A 22500-nucleotide genomic window follows, 5' to 3' on the forward strand; every position below is an offset into this window, starting at 1 on the left:
GGCAGCGCCCGCACCGGGCCCCGCAGCGAGGCCGCTGCCCCGCCCGCAGCCTGGCTCCCGGAGCGCGCCGACGTGTTTTCCAGCCGACAGCCGGGGCACATGTCTTCCGATAGCGTTACTTTCAGAAACGGCAGCAAGCACGGGTAATAACAACAACAGTAAATAAACGCAAGTACCCAAACATTGCTGCAGGGTGGGTTAGCGCTTGGAAAACAGTGATTTTGAGGCTAAATTTGAGGAGTAGCACCAAAAAGGAGGAAAAAAAGGTTTTATAAACCAAACGTATTTCAAAGCCTTGTAAATATTAGGTTAAAGAAATGTAACCCCACTTCTTGGACAGTTCATAACATCCACATAATACAACCACGGTGCTTCAAATTGAAAAGTTTCAGGCAAGGCGATGTATTTGTGAGTACACCTGACACAGTCCTAGTTTCTCCTAAGAACTAGGGCACAAAAAAGCAAGTGATCTGACACGACAAAACAGAATTAGACACCGATTGCTGTAACACTATGTTAGATTCCTCCCTGAGGGTCACAGTACAGCGCAGAGAAAAATGCCACAGAGAGAAGTAGGAAAAAATGGTCAAGAGTGCACATGAGCAGTTTTTAGTTTAAAATACTGCAGATTACCGAACAGAAGACATTAACTGTACTCAGATGTGGCATCTGCATTGTGAATGATTTATCTGATGAAGACCCTTTCAAAATGTTTGCATGCTCCTCTGTTACAAAGACCAGGCACTGTCAGAATTGAGAAGTAAATGCTTAGACTTTTGCCCGTACAGAGTGGAAGAAGGTGCTAGAAATTATGCCTATAAACATACACAAACACTTCATTGTAACAGAGCAGACAGCCTCACAGTATGTCCAAGCAGTTGTTTAAGATGCATTTTTGTTCTATTTTTTCTTTTTTTTTTTTTTAAAACAGTACTGAAGTTCACCATCATTTATTAACTCAAAAGACATACAAACGTTTTCTTTGGTGGTACACGTGTGCTCTGCGGGCACTGGAAGTAATCATTAAAAACATTTTTATACTCAAAACCAAATCACTAACAAACATCGAGTACTAAATTTGAAACCCAAACCCCTGTTTTTGAACATTTGAGTCAACAGATAAGTGCAGAGATCATACGTGCGTGCTTTGGAACAGCACCCAGCGTGTGCTACCTGCAAAGTCTGGCCAAACTTCAGCAATCCCTCTTAGGATTGAATCAGCACTCATTATAAGCAACTACAATACGGTAACGTGTTGGTTAAATCCCTTTATCTGACTGCATTGAGACATCAGTCACAGTAAAATATAGCAACATTGAGAGATTTGGTTTCTTTTACAGAAAACTTCATTTAAATCTTGCCCACACTTTGTTATTTAGAATCAGACTTTCTTCTATACCAGCATATGTTTGGCACAGAAAATGTGGAGCATCAAAGAGCCAGTTATGACTCCCAGATTCTCAATTTTTCTTTTTTAGATCTATTGGCTCCAGTGTAACTATAGAAATGTTGTGCCTGCTCTGCTAGCAACTGGTTAGGGATCCAGAGGGGTATGCCTGCTGAACATCACTGACTACACACCCCCAGAGAGAGAAAGCAGGCAGACTGGGACAGCAGCCAGGTGGATTCCCATCGGGCCAGCAGCGCTTGTTACCGCCCTTAGGTTGTTCAATTCACTAACACATTAATGCTGCTTCGTGAATTGCAGCTATGTTTCATTTGTATTAATTTATTATTAACATCTGATACTAAATTCACCAAGCTGATGCTAGTTCTTGTTCTTTTCGTAACAGAACAGTGTTGAGAATACAGCTAATGAAACATAATGTGAAATAGTTTTGTAATGCGATCTGAAAGTGCTTTTCAGGTGTCCAATGATCAGTACAGTACTCCATGAAAACTGACTGAACACCAACAGAAATGGAACAGTATTACCAGTGCTGTAGAGCAAACAAGAAATTCAACTGTCAAAAGCAGAACTCATTTTAAGATCTTGCTGAGAGATTTCTGCCCATGTTTTCCTAAATTAGTGCAGATTTAGTCATTCTCTTTGTAACCATACAAAATGGCCGTGATAGGTCATTCCAACCTGCCCACGTGTAGTTCTGTTTTGTGCTGTATAAAGCAGGAAACAGAGCAGTAGAAGCATTCATACTACACACAGTTCTCCTGTGCTGTTTCTAGGTCTTTGTGTTCCAGTGAACTCCACTGCTCAAACATAACCTGGTCCTTACATTGGAGCTGCACAGCGCATAGATACTGTTCCACCATTTTTCTTCCTTGCCAGTTTTGAGGGTCTGCCCTATACGTTCTTTGAGTATTCAGGACAGAACTAGGACTCTGACTTACTCACCAAAATTTAATCTTCTGAGGGGCTGAGTTGCTGCCATTGCCACTGAAACAAAACAAGGCCTCAGAGCAACCTGCACTTTTTCACCCCAGGCCCTTTGCACTAAGCGGCCAGGTGACCCAGCTCACACCAAATCATTCAGCAGTATGACTGCACCGTGGAAACTGAGAATCAGCAAACCTTACTTCATCGTTTAACCTTACAACAGCACAAAACATATAAGCACTATATAAGCTCTAAACCATTAATAAAACTTTAATTATCAAACTTCCTTTAAATGACTTTGCATTTTTTTTCTTGAAGCCCAGCACAGGGGGTGTCTATTTACAGTCTGCTTGTGCCTGGGGCTAGTGAACTGTCCTATAACCAAAGGGTTTATTTCCTCAGCTTTTGTATTGCATGCGTGCTCTGCGCTGAGGGCTACAAAGTGCTGAGGCAGCCTTCAAGGCGCACATTTTCTCTCATCCAAACGCATGGAATACCACTAGAGCAACTTGATGAATAATCAAGTAGATTAAATGACCTTAATTGCTTGCTTTGACACAACCAGCATTAAACAGCTTTTAAAGGCCATTAGAGGCTATTCATAATCTTTTTATTACAGCAAGTGTCACAAGCTTCAAGCGAGATTTGATTTCTGTTAAATACAACCCTACAAAGTTAATTTGCAAAACCACTTTTTGGTAGCATTCACGTGCACTTTAACAAGGTAAGCACTTATCAAAACCTGTTCAACTGAATAAAGAAAACTTCAAATACTGACACCTCCTTCCTCAACATCCGCCAAGCACGGTGTTTTCCATTTACTAGGTGAGAAGCCCACTGTAAGCAGCAAAACTTCCTTCAACACAGCCTCAATGCGGCTGCCATACACAGCCACGTTTCTAAGCGATCCCCATAGCCACACCAAACTCGTTGCGTGTTGAACAGCGTGTGTAAAACTAGATTAGGACTCAGGGTGGTAGTCACGCTCTCATGCATGTGTTTTTTGTCAGGGGAAGGCGTTAAATACTGAATGATCAGACGGTGTGAAGCTCCCTGGTTAAGTACACAGCCAATTCCTGAAGTGCCTTAAAAATTAATAGAATGTATTTTACTTCAAAACAGTTTTTTTTAATAGACTCTTTCGCAACTCAAGGAGTCTTTCTGTTATTAAATTATAAGATCTGAGACTGAAAAGCATAATACTTTTAGAAGTGTCTGATCCTGAGGGCCTTTTCCAACCTAAATGACACCGTGATCCCAACATCCAGATAAACGTCCCTCCTGCTTTCCCAGGCGGTTTTTTGGAGGCAGAGTGGCGGCAACAGGAGCGATCTCACTCGACAGCGCACCACAAACCTCGGGGGAGAAAACACTGCGCCCTGCGAGAGCCAAACCCCCGCGGTGCCACCTCGCTCCAGCCGTGGACGCTCCGCCCCGCCCGGCGGCAATCCCGCGCTCCCGCCCTCCTACCCAGCCTGCCCCGCGCCCCGCGGCGGATGGCGGCGGTGCTTCGGGCTCGGAGGGGTGGGCCGGGCTCGGGGCTGACTGACGTGTGTTTGTAAACACTGCGAGGCCGTGGGCGGTGCCGGCAGCGCGCTCCCCCGCCCCGCCCCAGAGTCCCGTGAGGGAACGGGGCCGGGCAGAGCTGAGGCGCGGGCTTTGCTGAGAGGAGTAGGGAAGCCTCACTAGCGTCCTTTTGACGACTATGGTTAAAGCACGTTTTCTTGGGTTGTAAAAACATTTTTTTTGAGGCGAAACCATGACCCTCGAGTAGGCCGGGGAAGCGAGTAGCCGACTGCCAGACCTATAACGGGGCCGAAGCAGACGCTGTTAGGAACCGACCCTTACCGCCTCGCGTCAAGTAACAGCAGACGCCGAAAATTCAGACACACGCTCTAAATTGAAAGCATCCCCTCCACCCTCAGAGCATAATTGTTCACAAAGCGGCAGCTTTAAGAACCGACACCACAACAGGGTTTTGCAAAAGCCACAACAGCAGCACTGCATGGTAACTGGGAATGCAGAACTCTCACTGCTTTTGTGTACTTTGTTGTGGGACCTGCTAAAACACACCCAGAACTGCATTTGTCCCTTTGTCCAACTCCATTTTTGCTGTCAGGATACCTGCAACATCACTGTCTAAAACGCTGTAGCTTTTTTTTTTTTTTTTTAAATTATGAGAGCTCGTATTAACTATTTGCTATACAGACACAGCTGTAGGTATTTGAATAAAATGACATAACTTGCCATGAAAGCTTTAGATAGCCTGACATTTCTCTATTACAGAAACAGCACCATGAGAATACGCTGGTCTATTCACCACAGCAGTCAAATTTTTACCCTTCCTTTGCTTTGAACTGAACTCCTCTGTTTCCTTCCAGCACTCCCATGTCACATAGTTTATGATATGGTATTGTAAATAAATGAAGCAGATTAAGCTGCCAAGGTCCAGCTTATTTGGAACAGATGTTTTCGGGATCTGAAGAGGAAACTGCCATGATACACCTATAATACATGGCAGATACAAGCTCTCATGAAACAGTAAGACAAGTTATAGTTGGGTGGCAGAAAAACAACCAAGAAGTAGGAGTGGAGAGACTAAGACAAAGAAGCCAAATGATAAAATAGTTTACATTAGTCAAGAATCAGCAAAGAATTACAGAATGTGAATAACCTATACGAAACAGCCAAAGGCAAATTAGAATCAACACCAAGTGTAACTTAGCATCAGTAATATTAATGTACTTTAAAATCTTCTTTTTATGATAGAGCATTCTCATTTAGATGTCATTTCAGAAGAGAAGTAAAGATTTTATCAAAATCAGTTTTCTTTTGTTCTGATGTTTGTTTAAAAAAAAAAAAAACAATGCTATTTCCCAAGCCAACAGAAAACTACCAAGAAAAGAACAGTGAAAAACAGAGACATATTGTTCTACATGTCTGCCTTTTCTGAGGTATTCATCCAGTCCCAAAGGATAACTACAGAACTGGAGATTCAGAGGGGAGTGATTGAGATGATTAGCTGTTTTCAGTAGTGAAGGAACAAAACAACATAGCATGGCAAAAACAATGAAACATGAGATTTTTCTCACTAACAGACATTAATAAGATTCTTATGTGGTAGAAAATTGACTTATGACCCAAATTCAAAACTACATGATTTAGAGATACTATAAAAAAATCGGACGATAACAGCAATATTTTTCATAGCCATATAAAGTATTCAATGTTATTATTTTTAATAATGTAGCCAAAGCCTGAAAAACTTGAAATAGTATATTTCCATCCCATTACTAGGTATATACAAAATCTAACAAGAAGGGGTGTCTGGGAAAAAAAAGTAAGACAACAATGCAAGCCAGTTCATATCTATTAGAAATAATCAAGAATGCTGAAGAAGAAAGATGTCGCTTCTCTATTTTCACCTGGCTCATACACCACAATCGCTCTAAAGGTTAATCCCTCAGGGAAAACCAGAACAAAATATGAGGACAGTTTCCTCCTGGAGATATTGAGAATACCAATACACAATCACTGAAACATCAAGAACAGGACAAAATGAAACTCAGAAAACGACCTCTCAGCCTTTAGATCGCTGAAGGGGGTTAGAGAACAGCCAACCACCAACTTGGTGACCGCTGACTACTGACAGATTTCCAGCAGACAGGAATAAGCTTCTCTTCCCTGAGCGCTCAAGAAGACCTCCAGAAGTTCAACTACTCTACCTCAGTTTATTTTGCTAATTGAATTAGTCAGTGGTTAACATGAGATGACACTGCTCTATTTGCATTTCGTTCTTAGAAAAGGAACTATGCCCAGGCAATATTCAAATCAGCAAATAAACAACATCCTTTGTGACTGGGATCTGAAGTTTCTCACCCGTGTTCTTGTGCGACGTTTATTATACAGCACTTTGCAAAGCAGACATTGCCAAGAGGAACTGCCTGTTTGGACAAAACCGAGCAGAAGGAGAATGTGAAACAATTTTCTTATTTGTACAGTTGCTTTATGTATTTGATAACTGAGTAAGATGCAAAGATGCATCAAGGAAGATCGTCAAGCACATTGCTCCACAGAACAGTAGGAGAAAAAAGCTTTCTCAAGAGAAGTCGTGGAACACTAACATAATAAATAATACCAAATATATATATTTAAAACTTTAAGGCTAGAATATAGCAGTGGAGGAAAGAACTGTAACATACATCAGCTTCATAGCATAGTGTGTACATAGCACAAAGCTGTTTGCGTGACCTGAAGACTGCTGAGTACAAAACCTTTGCGGTTTACTACTGAAAACACAAGATGGTAATAGAGCAACCATAAAACTTAAATATGGTGAAAAAATAGTAATTTTCTAACGGGATCCTAAGACATAAACAGAACCAAAAACAGCAGAAATAAATTTGACATATTAGTAGGCTGCAGCTGAAGTATGCTTATTTCCCTCTCTCTCAAGGGTACAAACTTAGAATTGAAATCAGTCAGCTTTCACACATCATCATCAATTTATCTAATTCAAAAGATTTCTTTTTCAAAACACTTATCCCCTAGAGAATATTAATTTTAGAACATGCCTGTAAATAAATCTGCTACAGAAGCGCTACACTGCAGACTGTTCTCATTTTCTTGTGGCTGGTCAGTGCTGGTAGATGACAATGAAGTTCAACTAATACGATGCCAGCAACTCAGTGGTTTGATTAGTGTAGGCAGGATCCATAGATTCAGTTCAATTTCTGACTTTCTTCCAATGAGTCCCAGTTTACTATTTTATTATCCCCATCACACCACTAATGGCATTTTCTGGTTGAAATTGCCTTTATTTTGCCCAATGAAACTCCCCCCACTCCATCTCTGCCCCATGTGAAAAAAACAAACAACAAAAAAAAAACCCAAAACATTTAGTGAAATACATATAATCAGGAATCAAACTGACTACCAATATAAGCACAGTTATGCAAACTGACCTGTAACCAATAACTCTGTGAATTTACTTTGTCATATACTCCTCCAGAGATTCTCAGTAACGTTCTTCTGCGGTCAGTGGTGGTCTTGTCTGACTGAACATGGGTGGGTGTCTGTGCGTTTTACTTCCTCTTTTAATAGAAATGCTGATCAACGTAAAAGCTTTTTTTAAAAAAAAAATTCACACTATCCTCAAAAAAAACTTTTGCTTGCTTTCAGGTTGGACACGCTCTGATGGTCGGCATTAAGAACTCAGTCTGTGTTAGTAGGACAATCCCCTAAAGTATCACAGTTCTTTGCATATCAGCTCAGAGGCCTTATTCTTTTCAATAGCCCACGCATAACGAAGGCGTGCTTCTGTAATGTCACAAGATTAATACACCCTCATTCTTTCATTTCCCCATTTCGATTACTCAAAAAAGGAAATACAGGTAAGAGCATACTTCCTATAATTAACATCATTTAGTCTTCAAATATGCCTAGATACCATTTTCCATTCATAGTTTCAACATTTTCTGGGGATCTGACACCCGTGACTCTTTCCATCTTTACATAAATGTAAAAATGTAAATGTAGCTCAGAATCTCACTCCATTCATGTTCTTCTGTTAGAAAAGACCCAAAGGCTATTATTTTCAATATAGGAGTTACAGGAATCACTGAGTCAGGCTTTTAGCAAATAACAGCACAAGAGGGGAAGAAAAACACATACCACAATCACAGACGCAAAGTGTACTCATCATTCATCACTCATCCATTTTAACTCCTTTGTGAGCCAACAGAAGGGCTGAAGTTCACAAAAAACTGCTAGTTAAACATCTAGAAAGCACAAGTCATCAAGAACAGAAACTGCGACTGAATAAAATAAGTTTAGAATGGAGATAAGGAGGAGAGGAGAAAGAATGATGGGACAGCCAGACACATCTGTCTCTAATCACCATTCTTTGCTTTTTCAAGTCCTGATGCATAATTTAAATAGAAAGCTTGCTGTCTTTGAGACCTCATGGTTTCCTTATACCATTAAAAGCATTGTCACCACATCGCATCTCAGAAGTCACCTTTGCCATGTTCCCCAATAAATAGAAGATCTAGATAGGAAGATCTTACTATCTTGTTAACAATACAAAAATATGATCAGTTTTTTAAAAAAGTTCTTAAAAGCAGCATTCTGGAAGCTCGTAATTTTAAGTTATGACATTAATCTCCAGCTTCTAATGCTCAACAGCTCTTTGTCACAGAGTAGGTACTATTTGTCTAAAAATACCAGAATAATTTGGCATAATAGTTTAAGTAGCTGGATCAGTTTTTTCCTCATTGCTTTTATGAATGAGTGCAAGATTAAGAGGTATTTCTTGTCAAAGATAAATATTTAGCCAAGAGTTCAATAGTCGTGTCATTTCCTGTTCTTGCCACTAGTTCCCATCCTAACACCACCTCCCATTGTGCCAGCAAACGTTTGTATGACTAAGTGAGAGACCAGATTCAGAAAATGACAGAAATGAAAAAAAAAAAATGACAGCACCAATTTGAGGGTGAATTTCTGCAGCTGGATGAGTTCCCCTATTCAGTTCACCCCACGGACTCACAGATCGTGCTAACAGAGGCAGAGGCCATGCCCAGGAAAAGGAGGGGAGCGCAGCAGCTGCGTCAGCAGTGCTGCTGAAATGTGAGCCCCGGCAAGCTGCTGCAAACACACATCAGCCTCTCCATTCAGGAGCTGTACTCCTGTTACCCTGAATAGGCAGCCTTGTAATAAGCATATGCTCTTGGTATGAAAAGCTTACAGGAACGCTATGTACAGGCACTGCACTGCTTTCAGCCTTTGCTCAGGGATCATCTTCTGATCAGACTCTATGACATCTGCCAACTGTCTTGAGAATAAAAAATAAATCAGGTACCTTATTCTCATGTGTGCATTTGCTCCAAACTCAATCTTGAAATGAAATCATGCAATTATTTATCTTATGGCCAGACTTAAAAAAAGAAAGCCGTTTCAAAACTGCTTTAGATACAAACAGAAAACAGTCATCTGACTGTCAGCAAAGGATAACATTATGGATAACATTTCTCCGTGTTCATGAAAAAACATGATGTTGTGTGCACAGCTGCCTTAATGCACAAACCTCTCAAAGTGCATTCTCTTGAGGCCTTTGTATTCAAATCTACACTTGTCCAAGCTGACAGTTGAAACCACAGTAACATATTGAATTGCAAGTTTCAGGATGTCACGAGGCAAAAAGGTTTTCAACTGTGAGAAAAGAAGATACTGGGATACACCAAACACGTTGCAATTATCCACAAATAGTGATTGAAAAATATCACAAAAAGTATCAGAGCTGCTCTGTGCTGAGTTCAGGTCTGACCAGATCAGCACCCGAAGCACCACTGCACAAAACCCAAAGTCAGGTTGAGGTCAGCACGTAATGGAGCTTTTAAACAAGAGCATCTACACTGGCTTAGCTCCAGGCCCTAACCTTAGCCCACCACTTAAGCTAGCAAGGTTCTTCCTATCTGAAGATTTCACAGACAGGCTATAAAGATGCTTTACCACTGAGGATGGAGAGAAAGAACAGGAAAACACACTCACTTCAGAGAGGCAGAATATCCTGCCTTGAAAAACAATGACTTCTAAGTCAATAGCTTTAAAGTGTCCAATCCCTTTTTTTTTTTTTTTGCAAAAGATGTATATGCATTTTTTATTTTTACTTAGCACAAGGCAAAGAAAAATGCAACTAAAAATCAAGCTTAACTTTTTAAGTAGTGTAATATCTCCACCTTATATACTGCAATTTTTCAGCACCTCTTTTGCATATTCAGAACACATTCACCAAAACATTTTCACTAATATAAATACAACTTGATTGCAAACCCAAACTTAATAGTAATGTAAGAAAGGCGACTTACCACAGTCATGTCACTTCAAAGCATATCCTCTTTTAGGGTCAGAGAAAATAAGGTCTCTTTGGCACATCTTAAGTATTTTCTACACGCACACATTTTATTTAGCACAGATAAAACTAATAAATTATATAACTACAGGCAATTACCAAATGTAAGTGTCCACACAAATGTATTTCAAGCATTCCCATACTGTCAGGTCACATATCTTGAAAGACCACTTTGACTACTATAATAAGAGCAAAAAAATAAAGACACATGCATTACTGTTTTCCTTTTTCTATGAGTCGTACACCCTGAGTCTTATGTTCTATTAAACATTTCCAAATGCTGTAAAACGTCTGACAATTTTTGAGATGTAGCTTGCCAAGGTCCTGAGTAGCCTGATCCAAACCTGAAGCCAGCCCTGTGATGAGCAGCAGGTTGGATGAGATGTTCTTCACAGGTCCCTTCCAACACACATTCATTCATGATTTTATAAAACAAAGTGGGATGTCTGCATACACAGATGAATGTACAAGCATACCTGTCCTTTTTCTAAATACCCTAGCCAATCTCTAGATAAATTTATGATGAGTACTGCACGTGAAGCAAGATTACAAACATCACTGAGTGGCAGACCTATCTTGGTATTGTAAATACACATCAGTTTTCATTTACGCCCTCAAGAACTACAGAAGAAAGTACTGCTTTATGCCCTAAATCAGAAGGCAAAGATCTGACACTTCTTACACCTATCAGCTCTGTCTGACTTTAGAAGCATCCTGTTTATCTGTTGAATCCTCAGCTTAATGAAAACAGAAGCCTGACTACCTAGACATTGACTCCTGCAGTGGTGATGAATCACTCGGGAATTATACCGATGAAATAGGAATTGCTTCTGCTGGGATGTCAGAAAAGAGAGGAGGCAGGCTCGTCCTGAGCCAGGTAACCACTTGTACCATAAAAAGTAAGTTTACATTCACCATTCCTCTCTAACTCACATTTCATTTACACATCTCAAACTGAAACTCCACTACTCATTCCTACATTTGCAATTCCTCCTTTGATGTGCGTTCCTTTCTGCCATCCACTGACCAGTATTTTCAGCAGTGACTCATGAGAACGTGCCTAACATTACACACTGCTCAAACTCTGCTGGGTTGACTCAGAAACCCAAAGAATATGTCACTAGTAACAGACGTGGGACTTGAAACTCTCTTGAAAAGTATCATCACACTTGTGATGGTATTCCATCTTACAAAAATCTTTCTTACAGACAAGCAATCATGCCTCATAAAAGTTACACTTGGAATTTATTCCTATTTTACCAAAAGAAAGAGAAACAACTTGCAAAAGATTATCTACTAAACCTGATAAACTCAGAATAATTCCAGGCTTCCTGCATTCCCGTTACATTCTTAAATAATATGGTGCAGGGTTCTGCTCCCTTGGGAACATTTGGTTGCACGATCAAGCCTCATACAGGTATTCAGAAAAAAAAAAGCAGCTGAAGAATTAAACAGTCATTAAAACAGTAAGAACACAGTGCATTAAATGCTATTAATTTCTAGAGGGGCCTACAGCATGGTCTAGCATCCTAGATCTGCCCTCTCCTTCGTCCCACCCTCTCTCTCTGTTGTCTGTAGCTACCCACAAAATTGCGTATTTCACAGCTTAAGGACATCCACAAGAGCTGCTTGAAACAAATTCATCTCAAATTCTGCAGATCGCCTTTCCCGATAAAGAAAAAAAAAAAGCACATCAGGTTTTCACATAACACTAAGTTATTTAGGTAAGAGCACAAAAATCACTGTTGGGATTTTTAGAAAAAGAAAACCACCACCCACAAAACAAACAACTTCTTGCCAAAGCAAAATAATAAGATATGAGGTTGGTATGAAAATGAATGTATGCTAAGTTCCTTGGCCAATGGTTTGAAATTTAAATTCCAATACAAAACCTGTTATTATTTGGATAGAAGTTTGCTAGTTTTCTTCAGCTTATGTACTTAACCACATTTAAGAAAGATTTAATAGAGCCACAGTCTTAGCAAAATCTAGCAGGACAGTCAAGCCACATTTTAAACACAACATCAAACTTGTTTGTTTTACAGCTTCTGTTTCTTTTCACTATAAACTCATACAGAAAATTTCCTTCTAGTGCTTAGGTTAGCAATGCTGAGTATAGATTTCTAAGTGCCCAATTATTTTGCTGAATTATTCCATGTTTTAATTCCTCTGTGTTCTCAGTCCATCATTGGAGCAGCAGTGTGAACAGTATTTAGTTCTTGCATTTGAACACAATCAAGTTCAGCAATTCCCACAGACCCACAGCTGCAGAAAAACTGACTGTGCTGTTTTATGTTTGACAAAAGCACAGGCATTGCTTATCCAGTTCTCAGCAGGAGCAAATATCTGTATCAGACTCATTACTATGCAACCATTCTGCAAAATTTACTGGGCAACACGAATGACAGTTAAACTCGTATTCCTGTTAATTGTGTTAACATACATCATCCAGTACAGTAGTAGCTGTATCATACTGTATTCAAATACTATCAGAATTCTACCAGTATTTTAAATAGTGAGCGCACCTAAAAGCATCGTGCAGTACTGGTTTACTTCCACAACAACAGCTTTAGAGTATTTTGACTGCTCTTTTTTAAAAGCACAAGAACCAGGCTGCACAGGCTGACAAGATGGTGCTCAAATGCCACAGGACAGAGCTCCGTGCTGAAAACAGCGATTGCAGCAGCAAGTTCTTCTGCTGATGGTGTTGACTTCAGAGGTAAGCAAGCGGTTATACTGAAGGCCGAGTCCTTTTCCCTTTTCACGGAGATGACACTGACAAGATATAATCTGAGAGTGCTGGAAGTCACTTAACTGACAACTCATATCACCAGCCCTACTATTTTCCATGGGCCAAACTGAGTCACTTATGCAAGTGACTGCTCAGGAGTCAGAGAAAACACTGACAGGTACAGAGCAAAGAGAACACGGATGGGGACATGGGAAATGGCATCTCCATTTTGAGAAAGCTTTAATAAAGCTCTCCAGTTTACTTATGAGTTCTCTACCCAACATCTGACAAAAGATACATTAATAAGCAAACTCAGAACTATTATATTCAAAATGCAAAAAAAAAGCATATTTAAGAGCATCAGCTTCTTATTGCAGGTGAAGAAACTTGTTAAAAATACAGAACATTGAATGTAATTACCTAATTAGGGGAATTTTTCCATAGAAAGAGGCTGTTCTGATGGAAGTCAATGGGAAAACCCGATTGGTTTGAATAATGATCACAACTCAAATGATTATGAAAGTGTGTGGTTTAAATAGAAAAATGAAATCTGAAGACAGGGATTTTCTGCCCTTTTGACAGACACATACTGAATACCATCATACTAATTTCACAGTTTTTCAGTTAAGAACTTTCCAGGATTACTCATATCTAACTGCAAAACTAATTCAGCACTCTAACACTATCCTGTTGAACTTGCTACAAGAAGTCCTCCATGTTTAATTATTTTCTCTAAAAAAAAAAAAACAAATTAAGCTGCACAGTATGAGAGACATAATAAAATGCGTTATATATCAGCTTTCATAATATCAAAAGCCAAAGCAAATTATTCAATAATGAAATAAACAATGACATCGGATCTGAATTACTCAATTTTTAGGAGGAAGTAACACAACACACTGCTTTGTCCATCATTTTAACCATCATTAAGTGCTTAAGTAGCCTCTAAAGACACCCTCCATTATGTGCGGTATTTCAAGTTCACTCCCTAGCAAAAATCACTCAAAGAAAAACAACCAGGCAGGAAACATACTTCATGCTGCAACTGCTACTAGAAAGCTGTTTCTGTTTTAATTCTTGGGAGTTTTAAATAAATTCTGAAGAACCTTTTTGCTAATACAAACTACAAGAAGTAACTGACATTCTGAATGAGCTTGCGACGTACCTCTTGGCATTACAGCCGGCTTCCCGCTGCCGAGAGAATTATGCACAGACACTCACAGTTATGTAAATCCACTCCACACGCTTTATTAACGTTAAGGTAACACAAAACTTTAATTACTTAAAGTTTAATTAGTTGTTCAACAAGTTACATGGGATTTCACACTAGAACTTACAGTAATTCTTTGTAATTCACAAAACCCTCACAGCAAAACCAAAAAAGGACCAAAAATTGCCCCCAAGTCATTGTTCAAGTTCTTGACTTTCTTCTTGCCGGTTACCCTGAAAAGTAACACAATAAGAATGATTACAACGTGACATTCAAATATCAAAGTATGAAACGTCTGCATTATTTCAAAAAGCATTACCAGCACGTTTTCCTAATACTTCCTAACTCTGAAGGGATGGAAAATTATAATCAGTCCATGTGTGCTTCTGTACATGCAATAGATACAATGGGACCAACATCTTAAATTTTCTACTGTATGTGATTTCACTATAGCAACATATAGATCAATGTTCAGCATGACAATAAAATGAACTAAGTGCATTATGTCTTATACTAATCACCTAATCTTCTGGAAAGAAAAGCACTGTTACACATTTGCTTTTAAGTTATATCAGTGAAATAATCTCAGATTGTGGTTTGTTTTTCTTCTTAAAAACAAACTACAAACACTGAAAACCAGAAGTGGGACATGCGCAGTTTTAAATTCAATTAAGAATTGTTGTCATACTTCGGCCACGCTTAGGAGAGGATTTAAGTGCAGACTAGTCAAAGTATTTTTGGGGAAAAAAAAAGGATTCAAATTCAATTTGGTGGTAGAACACAGGAAGCTCTCCTGGTTCAACACACTTTTATTTTATTTTATTTTTTTTTAATAATTATTAAAAATAACTGACTGCTTTACTTTCCTGCTTTTAAGAAATTTTACTCTATTTTCCACTGCTCAGCTGTTCACACCGTTGTCACAGTAAAGCTTCAGCATTAATTTCCTGATGGACATTTCCTCCAACTTATTTATTTTGTTTTCAAGCTCGTAATTACAATTTGCAGTTGCCTTGTCTGGACACTATTCACACAAGATCAGATAACAGATCACATGAGTGATGTTCAGCAATACAGACTCTCTTGCAAGGTCTCATGATTATGAGAAAAGCTACATACAAATAATTATGACAGGAGTTCCCACTGCCATTTTGGGAAAGTCAGGAACTGGAGCTGAAGCCTACCCCGAAGCAGAGGCTTCCCAATTGATCCTTTACTAATGACTGTCACCAATCAATCTTACAGGTTTCCATCTTCCTCACCCAATTGCTGCCACATTTTTGAGTATTTATTTTGTATTTGTGTTGCTTGTGTATGGTCGTGAGACCATTTCAGTAATTTAAGTCCAGGTAAAGGCTGAATACCTGGTGCTCAAGTACCATGGAAGAAATCCCAAATCCCCCACACTTCCTTTAAAAAAAATAAACAAAATGCCTACTCAACTACTTTGACTTAATCTTCAGTATTGTCAGAGTACATTACAAATACTAGAAAACAACAAAAACACTGACAATTTATTATCTGCTTTGACAGTTTTGTGCTTTTCACACAAAAAAACAGAAAAATAATTGGAAACTAGCTTGGTTAGTATCCTAAATTTTAAAGGTGGAAGTTAATAACAGAAGCAGCATTAAAGAAGAACTTCACATGCAGGAAGCTAACTGGACATGTTCAGTAATGCTTCCTTTTGGCAACATCCTGCCAACAACACACTAAAGTTATTTCCATATATTCTTTTCTTCCTGCTTTACTTCAGCATTTCAACTCTTCTTAAGAATAGCCAGAACTCAAAAAGCCACACCAGTATACCTGGCAAGAACCTTGAAATTTCAGTGTCTCTGTCACTTGATTCCCTTCACTGTTTCTCCATCAACTTAATTCTCTCTCCAACAAGAGCAACCTCTGAAAGCTAGCAGCAGAGGGCAAGACTCCAAAAACAAGACAGAAATCAAACATTAAAGCCCCTAAATAAAGAGATGAATTTAAGTGTTCTTCCTCCATTATATTTGCTACTAACAGTTCCTCACCAATTAGTTTTTAGCCAACCTGACCAGATAGTAAATGGCCTAGAATAAAACAGTTGCTTGATGACTATTAATGCATTATTTCCCAGTGAAGTACCTTCAACAAGACCTTGCTGCAGAAACAGAGCACATTGATCTTTTCCTTACCCTTATACGACTGCACAAAACAAAAAGACATACTCTGTAATTTCTGAAACAATAATAGCAACAGAAAAACGTAACACCCAAATTCCTAGAAAAGCAGTAGCTATGTTCTTCATCTCCACCCTTTAACAGGAAGTGCAGTACCACATCTTTACAAAGGGGAAAAAAAAGCTTTAAAATCCATTAACACTGTTCCTTTTCAGAAGAAAACCCACTATTTTCTAAAACAACCAAGAATCTTACACATCTACCTAAAGCCACTGAGTTACACCTTCAAGACTCAAGTTCAGCTATTAACGTGACTTTATGCAAATGACTTAATCATCGTATGAATTTCCCACAGCTAAGAAGAACCCTCCAGTAACGTTATCACTGTACCTCACCCACATACGGTAAACGAAAAACAGCAATATTACTGATTATGTGGTGTTCATGGACTGCAACACACAAAAGTTAATACACTCAAAACAGACTATGCAGCTACTCCTCAACTTCTGGTAGTAAATATTCCACCAAATAACATGGTATGTCCTGAGATATCTTTCCAATACAATAATTTTTATTTTTGTTTTCTTTGCTCCTGAACTGTTGCCTTTTCTCATCTTTATGCACCCACCGCTGCACACCCACCTGATCATTTGCCCATACGATCAGTGTGAATTCACACACACACGTACCCTGAACAATTTCTCTAATTATTTTTCAACATCTAAAAAAAGGTAGAAATAAGCAATCAATTAAGAACAATCTTTCTGTCTCACCTGCGGAGAATCAGTCCCAGGAATTAAAGTATTGCTGCACTCCAACCTAAAACTATATGGTCCTAGAAAATTGCTGTTTTGAAGAATGCACTTGAATTTTTCAGCTTCGTAAGCACTGGTATTTGTTTTATCCTGATCTAGCTTCCAATAACTCTTCTGAGCCAGTGACTCGCTTTCAGAATCCCAACATGTTCACCTACTAAAAACGAAAATAAAAACAATTAGAGAGGACGCACAGACACACCAAAAACAGAAAACAAACAAACAAGACAGAAAACAGTGAAAAACAAAACGCAGACAAACATGCCACACACATTACATACTTCATATTAGCGAAGGGTTTGGACACACCATGCAATGCCAGTGTCCTAGGTTCTCAGTGTCCCCCTGCATACATTAAAAGATACATTTGTAAAAGTCTGATAAGCAAGACATGGAGAAAATTACTATTATTCAGTCACACTCGTGGATAACTGAAACCTAAATAGATAGTAAACGACAAGCATACCTATTTGAGGCTCCTCTGATCTCTCAACTGTGAATGCCTCAGTTACTGATGACACTGCAGTAAAAGAAATCAGCAGTCGACTGATGGCGTGGTTGCCTCCTTGAGCACGGCACTACTTCTAAGTAGGTTAACGCATCACTTTGTATGCATTATCACTTGAACAGTCAACAGAGAAAGATTTTTCTTTTTAGAAAAATTAATGCACACATGTGCCTGTATACTGCATGACTGAAAACCTCATTATTTGCTAAGGTGACTAATACATGTGGAGTATCAGCTATTTTCTTGTTCCATTCACAGACTAGAGGAAGACAAGTCATTGAAAGAGAAGTTTGCTCTGTACACTCTAAGAAACAACTTTTCCAAGAACTCTCTCAGATGCTTGCCTCACAGTGAGTGGAGTGATCATCCCCTATTAACATGCTTTCAGGTAAGGAATCAGAGCATGAATAACGTGAATTTCCAATCAGCTAAATTAAAAGTGATAACAGAAGTCAATACAAAATATTTGCAAATGTAAAACATGCAAAAAGAACCCCACGGTATCACTAACGTGTCATCTGTCTCCGCTGACGAGCAGTGAGGTGGCATCTCTCGCTCTTCTTTCACAGTAACAATTCTGAAATCTCCATGCTTGGAACAAGCAGCCTCTTTAGACAAGCGGTCACCATCATCATACCTGCAAATCCATCCCAAAATTCTAATTGAAATGTATTTCTCTGCAAAAGATTATTTGTTTTTATTTCTAGACTACCATTACATATTTAACTATACAAACAACAAATTAATCAGAAAAGCTTCTATAAATGATGGCCAAATTATACACTTACTAAAATCATCTGTATGCTTTCCTATTCCTTATATATTCCCCTCTCCCTTTTTTTTTTTTTAAAAGGTCAGCTACAATCTTTTGAATACTATCGAGAAATCGATTTCACTTGCCCCATCCACGTATAAAGAGAGTATACTACTAACGTTCCATCAGCTGCTATTAAGCAAGTGCTCTCTGACGACACTCTTTCTTCTTTCACAGAAATTCTTCTCACACCCCCAGGGAGGGAACAGATGGGAGCCTTTGTCAGCGGGTCATAGCTGTCATACCTAGAGACAAAAGATACAGCTGACGTGAAATGGACGCCAGGAATGTATGTGGTACTACTGAATACAAGAGTACAGTGACAGGCTACTCACAAGTCCAGTAGAAATCCAGCAACTTCCGCATCATTTCTGAAATCCAACTTTTCCTTCAGTGTCAGCCATCGGTCGATATGATTTCCCACATAAATCCTGGTTTTCCCTCTCCTCCTATCAAGGCTTTGCTTTCTCTTTTTCTTTTCCAAATAAGACAACACTGGGGGTCTTCCACATCTCTTTGTTGGCAGAGACATTGTAAGCCTAGTAATAGTGAAAAGATCACTCAGTGAGAAAAGGTTATACCCGCACATTTAGAGCCAAGGCAGCAGAAGCTGCTCCCAAACACGGGATGCGCTTCATTTCTACGCAATTAAGGCCCCAAAGCGCCGTGAGATCACCTCAGGAGCTGCGGCACCCGCCCCGCCCCATGCTCCTCCCGCCTCCGCCCTGTGCCCGCAGCCCCCCCCGCCGCTCTCTGCTCGGCGCTCTTCACAGCCCGGCCTCCCGCCGCCCCTCAGAGAAACGACCGCTCCCCGCGGCCTCCCGAGCCGCCAGCCGACCTACCCCCTTTCCTCTTCCTACCTCCCGTCGCCGCGGGGTGCTTCCCTTTCTCCTGGGGAAGCTGACCGCTCGCTCGCCACCCGCCACAGCCGCGCTACTCCCTCAGAGGAGGGAAAAGCTGCAGCGCGCTGCCCGCCAGCCGGAGATAAACAAGAGGCACGTGACCGGCGCGTCGTGCGATGATGACGTAACGCCCCGCTGTGATGGCGCGCGGGGCGCAGCTCGTACTGATGACGTAACGCTCCGCTGTGAGGGGGCGCGGCTTGTAGGGTGTGTTCAAGTAGGAGCTCTAAGCCTTTAAAATCCCTTTTGAAATGTTAAAACGGGTCGTTAGTTACAGATCCCTCTACTGACAGCAGCGTTAAAAGATGCTGAGGTTAGAAGCGGTATCTGCAAGGTACCAGCGCTGGCAGGAATCACACAGTCCTGAGATGAAAGGGACCCACGAGTATCGGTCCAACCCCCATCCCCACCCAGGACCACCCAAAACGCCCCTAAAGCAAGCGGAAGGCGTTTTCTGGTCCCTACACACATTTACAAGGGAATCATTTCTATTTTGGCTCCAGTGACGGTGGGTTTCCGTGACTGGTAACCAACCACTCGACAGCCCTGTCACAACCACATCAGCGTTACCAGAGCTGAGCAGATGGTCCTCTGGAAAAATAAACACATTGAGACAATACAGCTTTAAATATTCATTGCATAAGTCCAGTACAAGTGTTACAAATATGAAATACACTGTTCTTCCATGCAACAATTCCCACTATGAATTGCAAGATACCTCATGAAAGGCCAGACTCAGGAACAAAACCAGGACCTTCCCCTGAGCTGCCTGACTTTCCCATTGAAAGGGAAATATTAAATAAATTCTACTAAAAACAGAATTAATCGTTTAGATTTGGAACCCATGCTGTCACAACGTATTATATCAAAGACACCCTACCAATTTCTTAGTGCTTCCATGCACTTCTGTTTACAGATACATTTTTAAATAAATGTCTAAAAAGACAAACCACATTAACTAGCAATATTTATGGGTAATTTTACCTAAAGAATGAGAGGGACAATCACACCTGCTAATTTTATTTTTCTACTGTCAATGTTGATAGTTAGCATAAGTTAAAGAAGTCAGCTCAAGAAGTAGGAGATGACTGAAGACTGTACAAACTTCTATTTGACTCTGCTGAAAATGCTAAGAAACTTGACCCAAATAACATATTTTTGTTCTTCTTTTGTCTAATATTTAGATAACTTGAAAATAAACAAAAAATGGTTAAACATCTCATTATCCTTTATTATTTACAACAGAATCTCAGCAGATTTTCATTTCAGTGTGCAAGTTAATTGCAAATTATAATCTGTAAAAGAATTCTTATATCATAATTACAGGATCTCTCACAAACAGCAGAACTTCTCAGTGATGAATATATATATTCTCTTGTATTTTGCACTTTTCATTTAAAAAATGTGCAAAAATTCTTCATCTATCACCATTACTTCCGTAGAATACATATTTGGTGATGATGTTCGCAAGCAAGTATGGCTATTTAAGAAGCTTTTTTATAATTATTTCTATCTCCTTCACAAATACAGCTACTGTCTTTATAAATGGATTCATATTCCAAATAACAGAACTGTGTTAGCTATTAAAAGACGTTGCAGGCTTTAAGTTCCTGTTTATCTTGAAATCACAAAGCTGCTTGGAGAAGCAACAGGGTACTAACACATCTTACTTCCATCTAGTAATTCTGAAACAAAATCAGCTATGTAGTGACTTGCATTTCTTGCAAACTTGGTAAGTTAAGCAAGTTACTGCTCTTAAGCACACTTGTAAAGTTAAAAATAAAGCTATGTTCTCAGTCAGGAATTAAGCAGATAGTATTTTCAAAGCTTTATTGAAGTAAATGTATCTTACCATATATAGCATACCTGTTCCTCTCACTAAGGAGGTCTGCTAGCAGCATTAATTTCTCATGCTCCACCTGATTCTGGCCGTGTGACAGACACAGAAAAGGAATGCTTTTAATCCTAGCAATATTTATATTACTGTTGATTTAACCACTTGGATGTCCATGTCAGTAAGCGTTGTATTTTGCCCCTGACCTGTCTCACACAAGTCCTTTAATAAACATGCATTCCTAGTGCAACGAAGTGTATATTACAAAACAGGAGCAGCTGCCTCTTAGGAATGAAATTTCAAAGCCAATATTCCAGACTCAGCAAAGGTTAAGGTTCATTTTCCTCTAAAGCAATGCAGAGAAATCTAACTGAGGGCACCAGGTGCAGCATGCTGCCTCCTGCTGAACCACAGCTGTAGCTGTGCAGGAAAGAATTTCAGAGGTTTATACAATTTATGGCACTCTATCCATTACATGACTTCAAAATTCACATTTTCTCTCATTCCCTCTCTTCCCTCTTGCCATCAACTTCTTGCTGAAAATTCTGGTTGTATTATCACCTTCCTGTGGATAAATATTTTGCTATGCTTCATTAGTTTCCAGCAAAAGCATCTCACTGTTGAGTTCCAGCACGTTCAGCTTTCAAACATAAGCACAGAAATATAGTGGTAATGTAGTTTACAAGCTTATGAAGCCTACTGTCTCCTGAAGCATGTAATTTTCAATACAAAATGCACTATGTTGCTATAGAAGCAATCAGAAATTGCAGCAATATTTAAATACCTCATTTATTTCACATTTTAAACGCATTTCTGAAACAGGATTGTAGAACTGCTCTCTGTAAAAGCTAATGCAGACTTCTCCATTTAGTAAATAATTTATCTATGTAATACAACAAAAACCACACAGAAAACAAGTTTATTTATCTAAGCAGCCAGTTTCCAGAATGTATAGGGGATGCTCGATCCTTTATGTGGTATATTCTCAGTTTCCAGTTATCAGAGACTTTGAATGCAAGAGGCTGAATCAAAAACATTACATTGAACAGGCATAGAAAGACCTGTACTCCAAAAACTGCACTCCTTCATAATTTACTCCAAGAATAATATTGATACCCAATTAAAAAAAAAAATAGAGCACAGCAGTGAGATTTATTAGCCCAAGCAAGGACTAACACAGCTTACTCTCATCATAAATAGCTTTAATGTGTTTGTTTCCCTTCTAGCCCGTAACAGAATTAACAGCACCTATTTGTTAGAGGAAATATAGGAACACGTTGAAAACC

The 22500-nt window shown here is 39.5% G+C and overlaps 1 protein-coding gene and 1 long non-coding RNA gene across 2 annotated transcripts in view; one reads left to right on the top strand and one right to left on the bottom strand.

The window, feature by feature from the left end:
• The window catches only part of FOXK2 (forkhead box K2), a 62111-nt gene extending 42477 nt beyond the window's left edge, over positions 1–19634 (bottom strand). The window contains exons 1-4 of the mRNA XM_021414555.1: positions 19339–19634; positions 18814–19017; positions 18598–18723; positions 18176–18301 (exon numbers count right to left, since the gene is read on the bottom strand). Coding sequence (XP_021270230.1) covers positions 18176–18301; positions 18598–18723; positions 18814–19010 — 449 coding nt within the window. The 5' untranslated portion in view covers positions 19011–19017; positions 19339–19634. The remainder of the gene's footprint in view (positions 1–18175; positions 18302–18597; positions 18724–18813; positions 19018–19338) is intronic.
• Positions 20455–22500, top strand: part of LOC110407187 — a 6286-nt gene continuing 4240 nt past the window's right edge. Inside the window, exon 1 of the long non-coding RNA XR_002443784.1 lies at positions 20455–22500. This exon is cut by the window's right edge and continues 2916 nt beyond it. This is a non-coding gene — a long non-coding RNA (uncharacterized LOC110407187).

This window comes from Numida meleagris, chromosome 17, assembly GCF_002078875.1.
Source record: "Numida meleagris isolate 19003 breed g44 Domestic line chromosome 17, NumMel1.0, whole genome shotgun sequence".
Taxonomy (NCBI): domain Eukaryota; kingdom Metazoa; phylum Chordata; class Aves; order Galliformes; family Numididae; genus Numida; species Numida meleagris.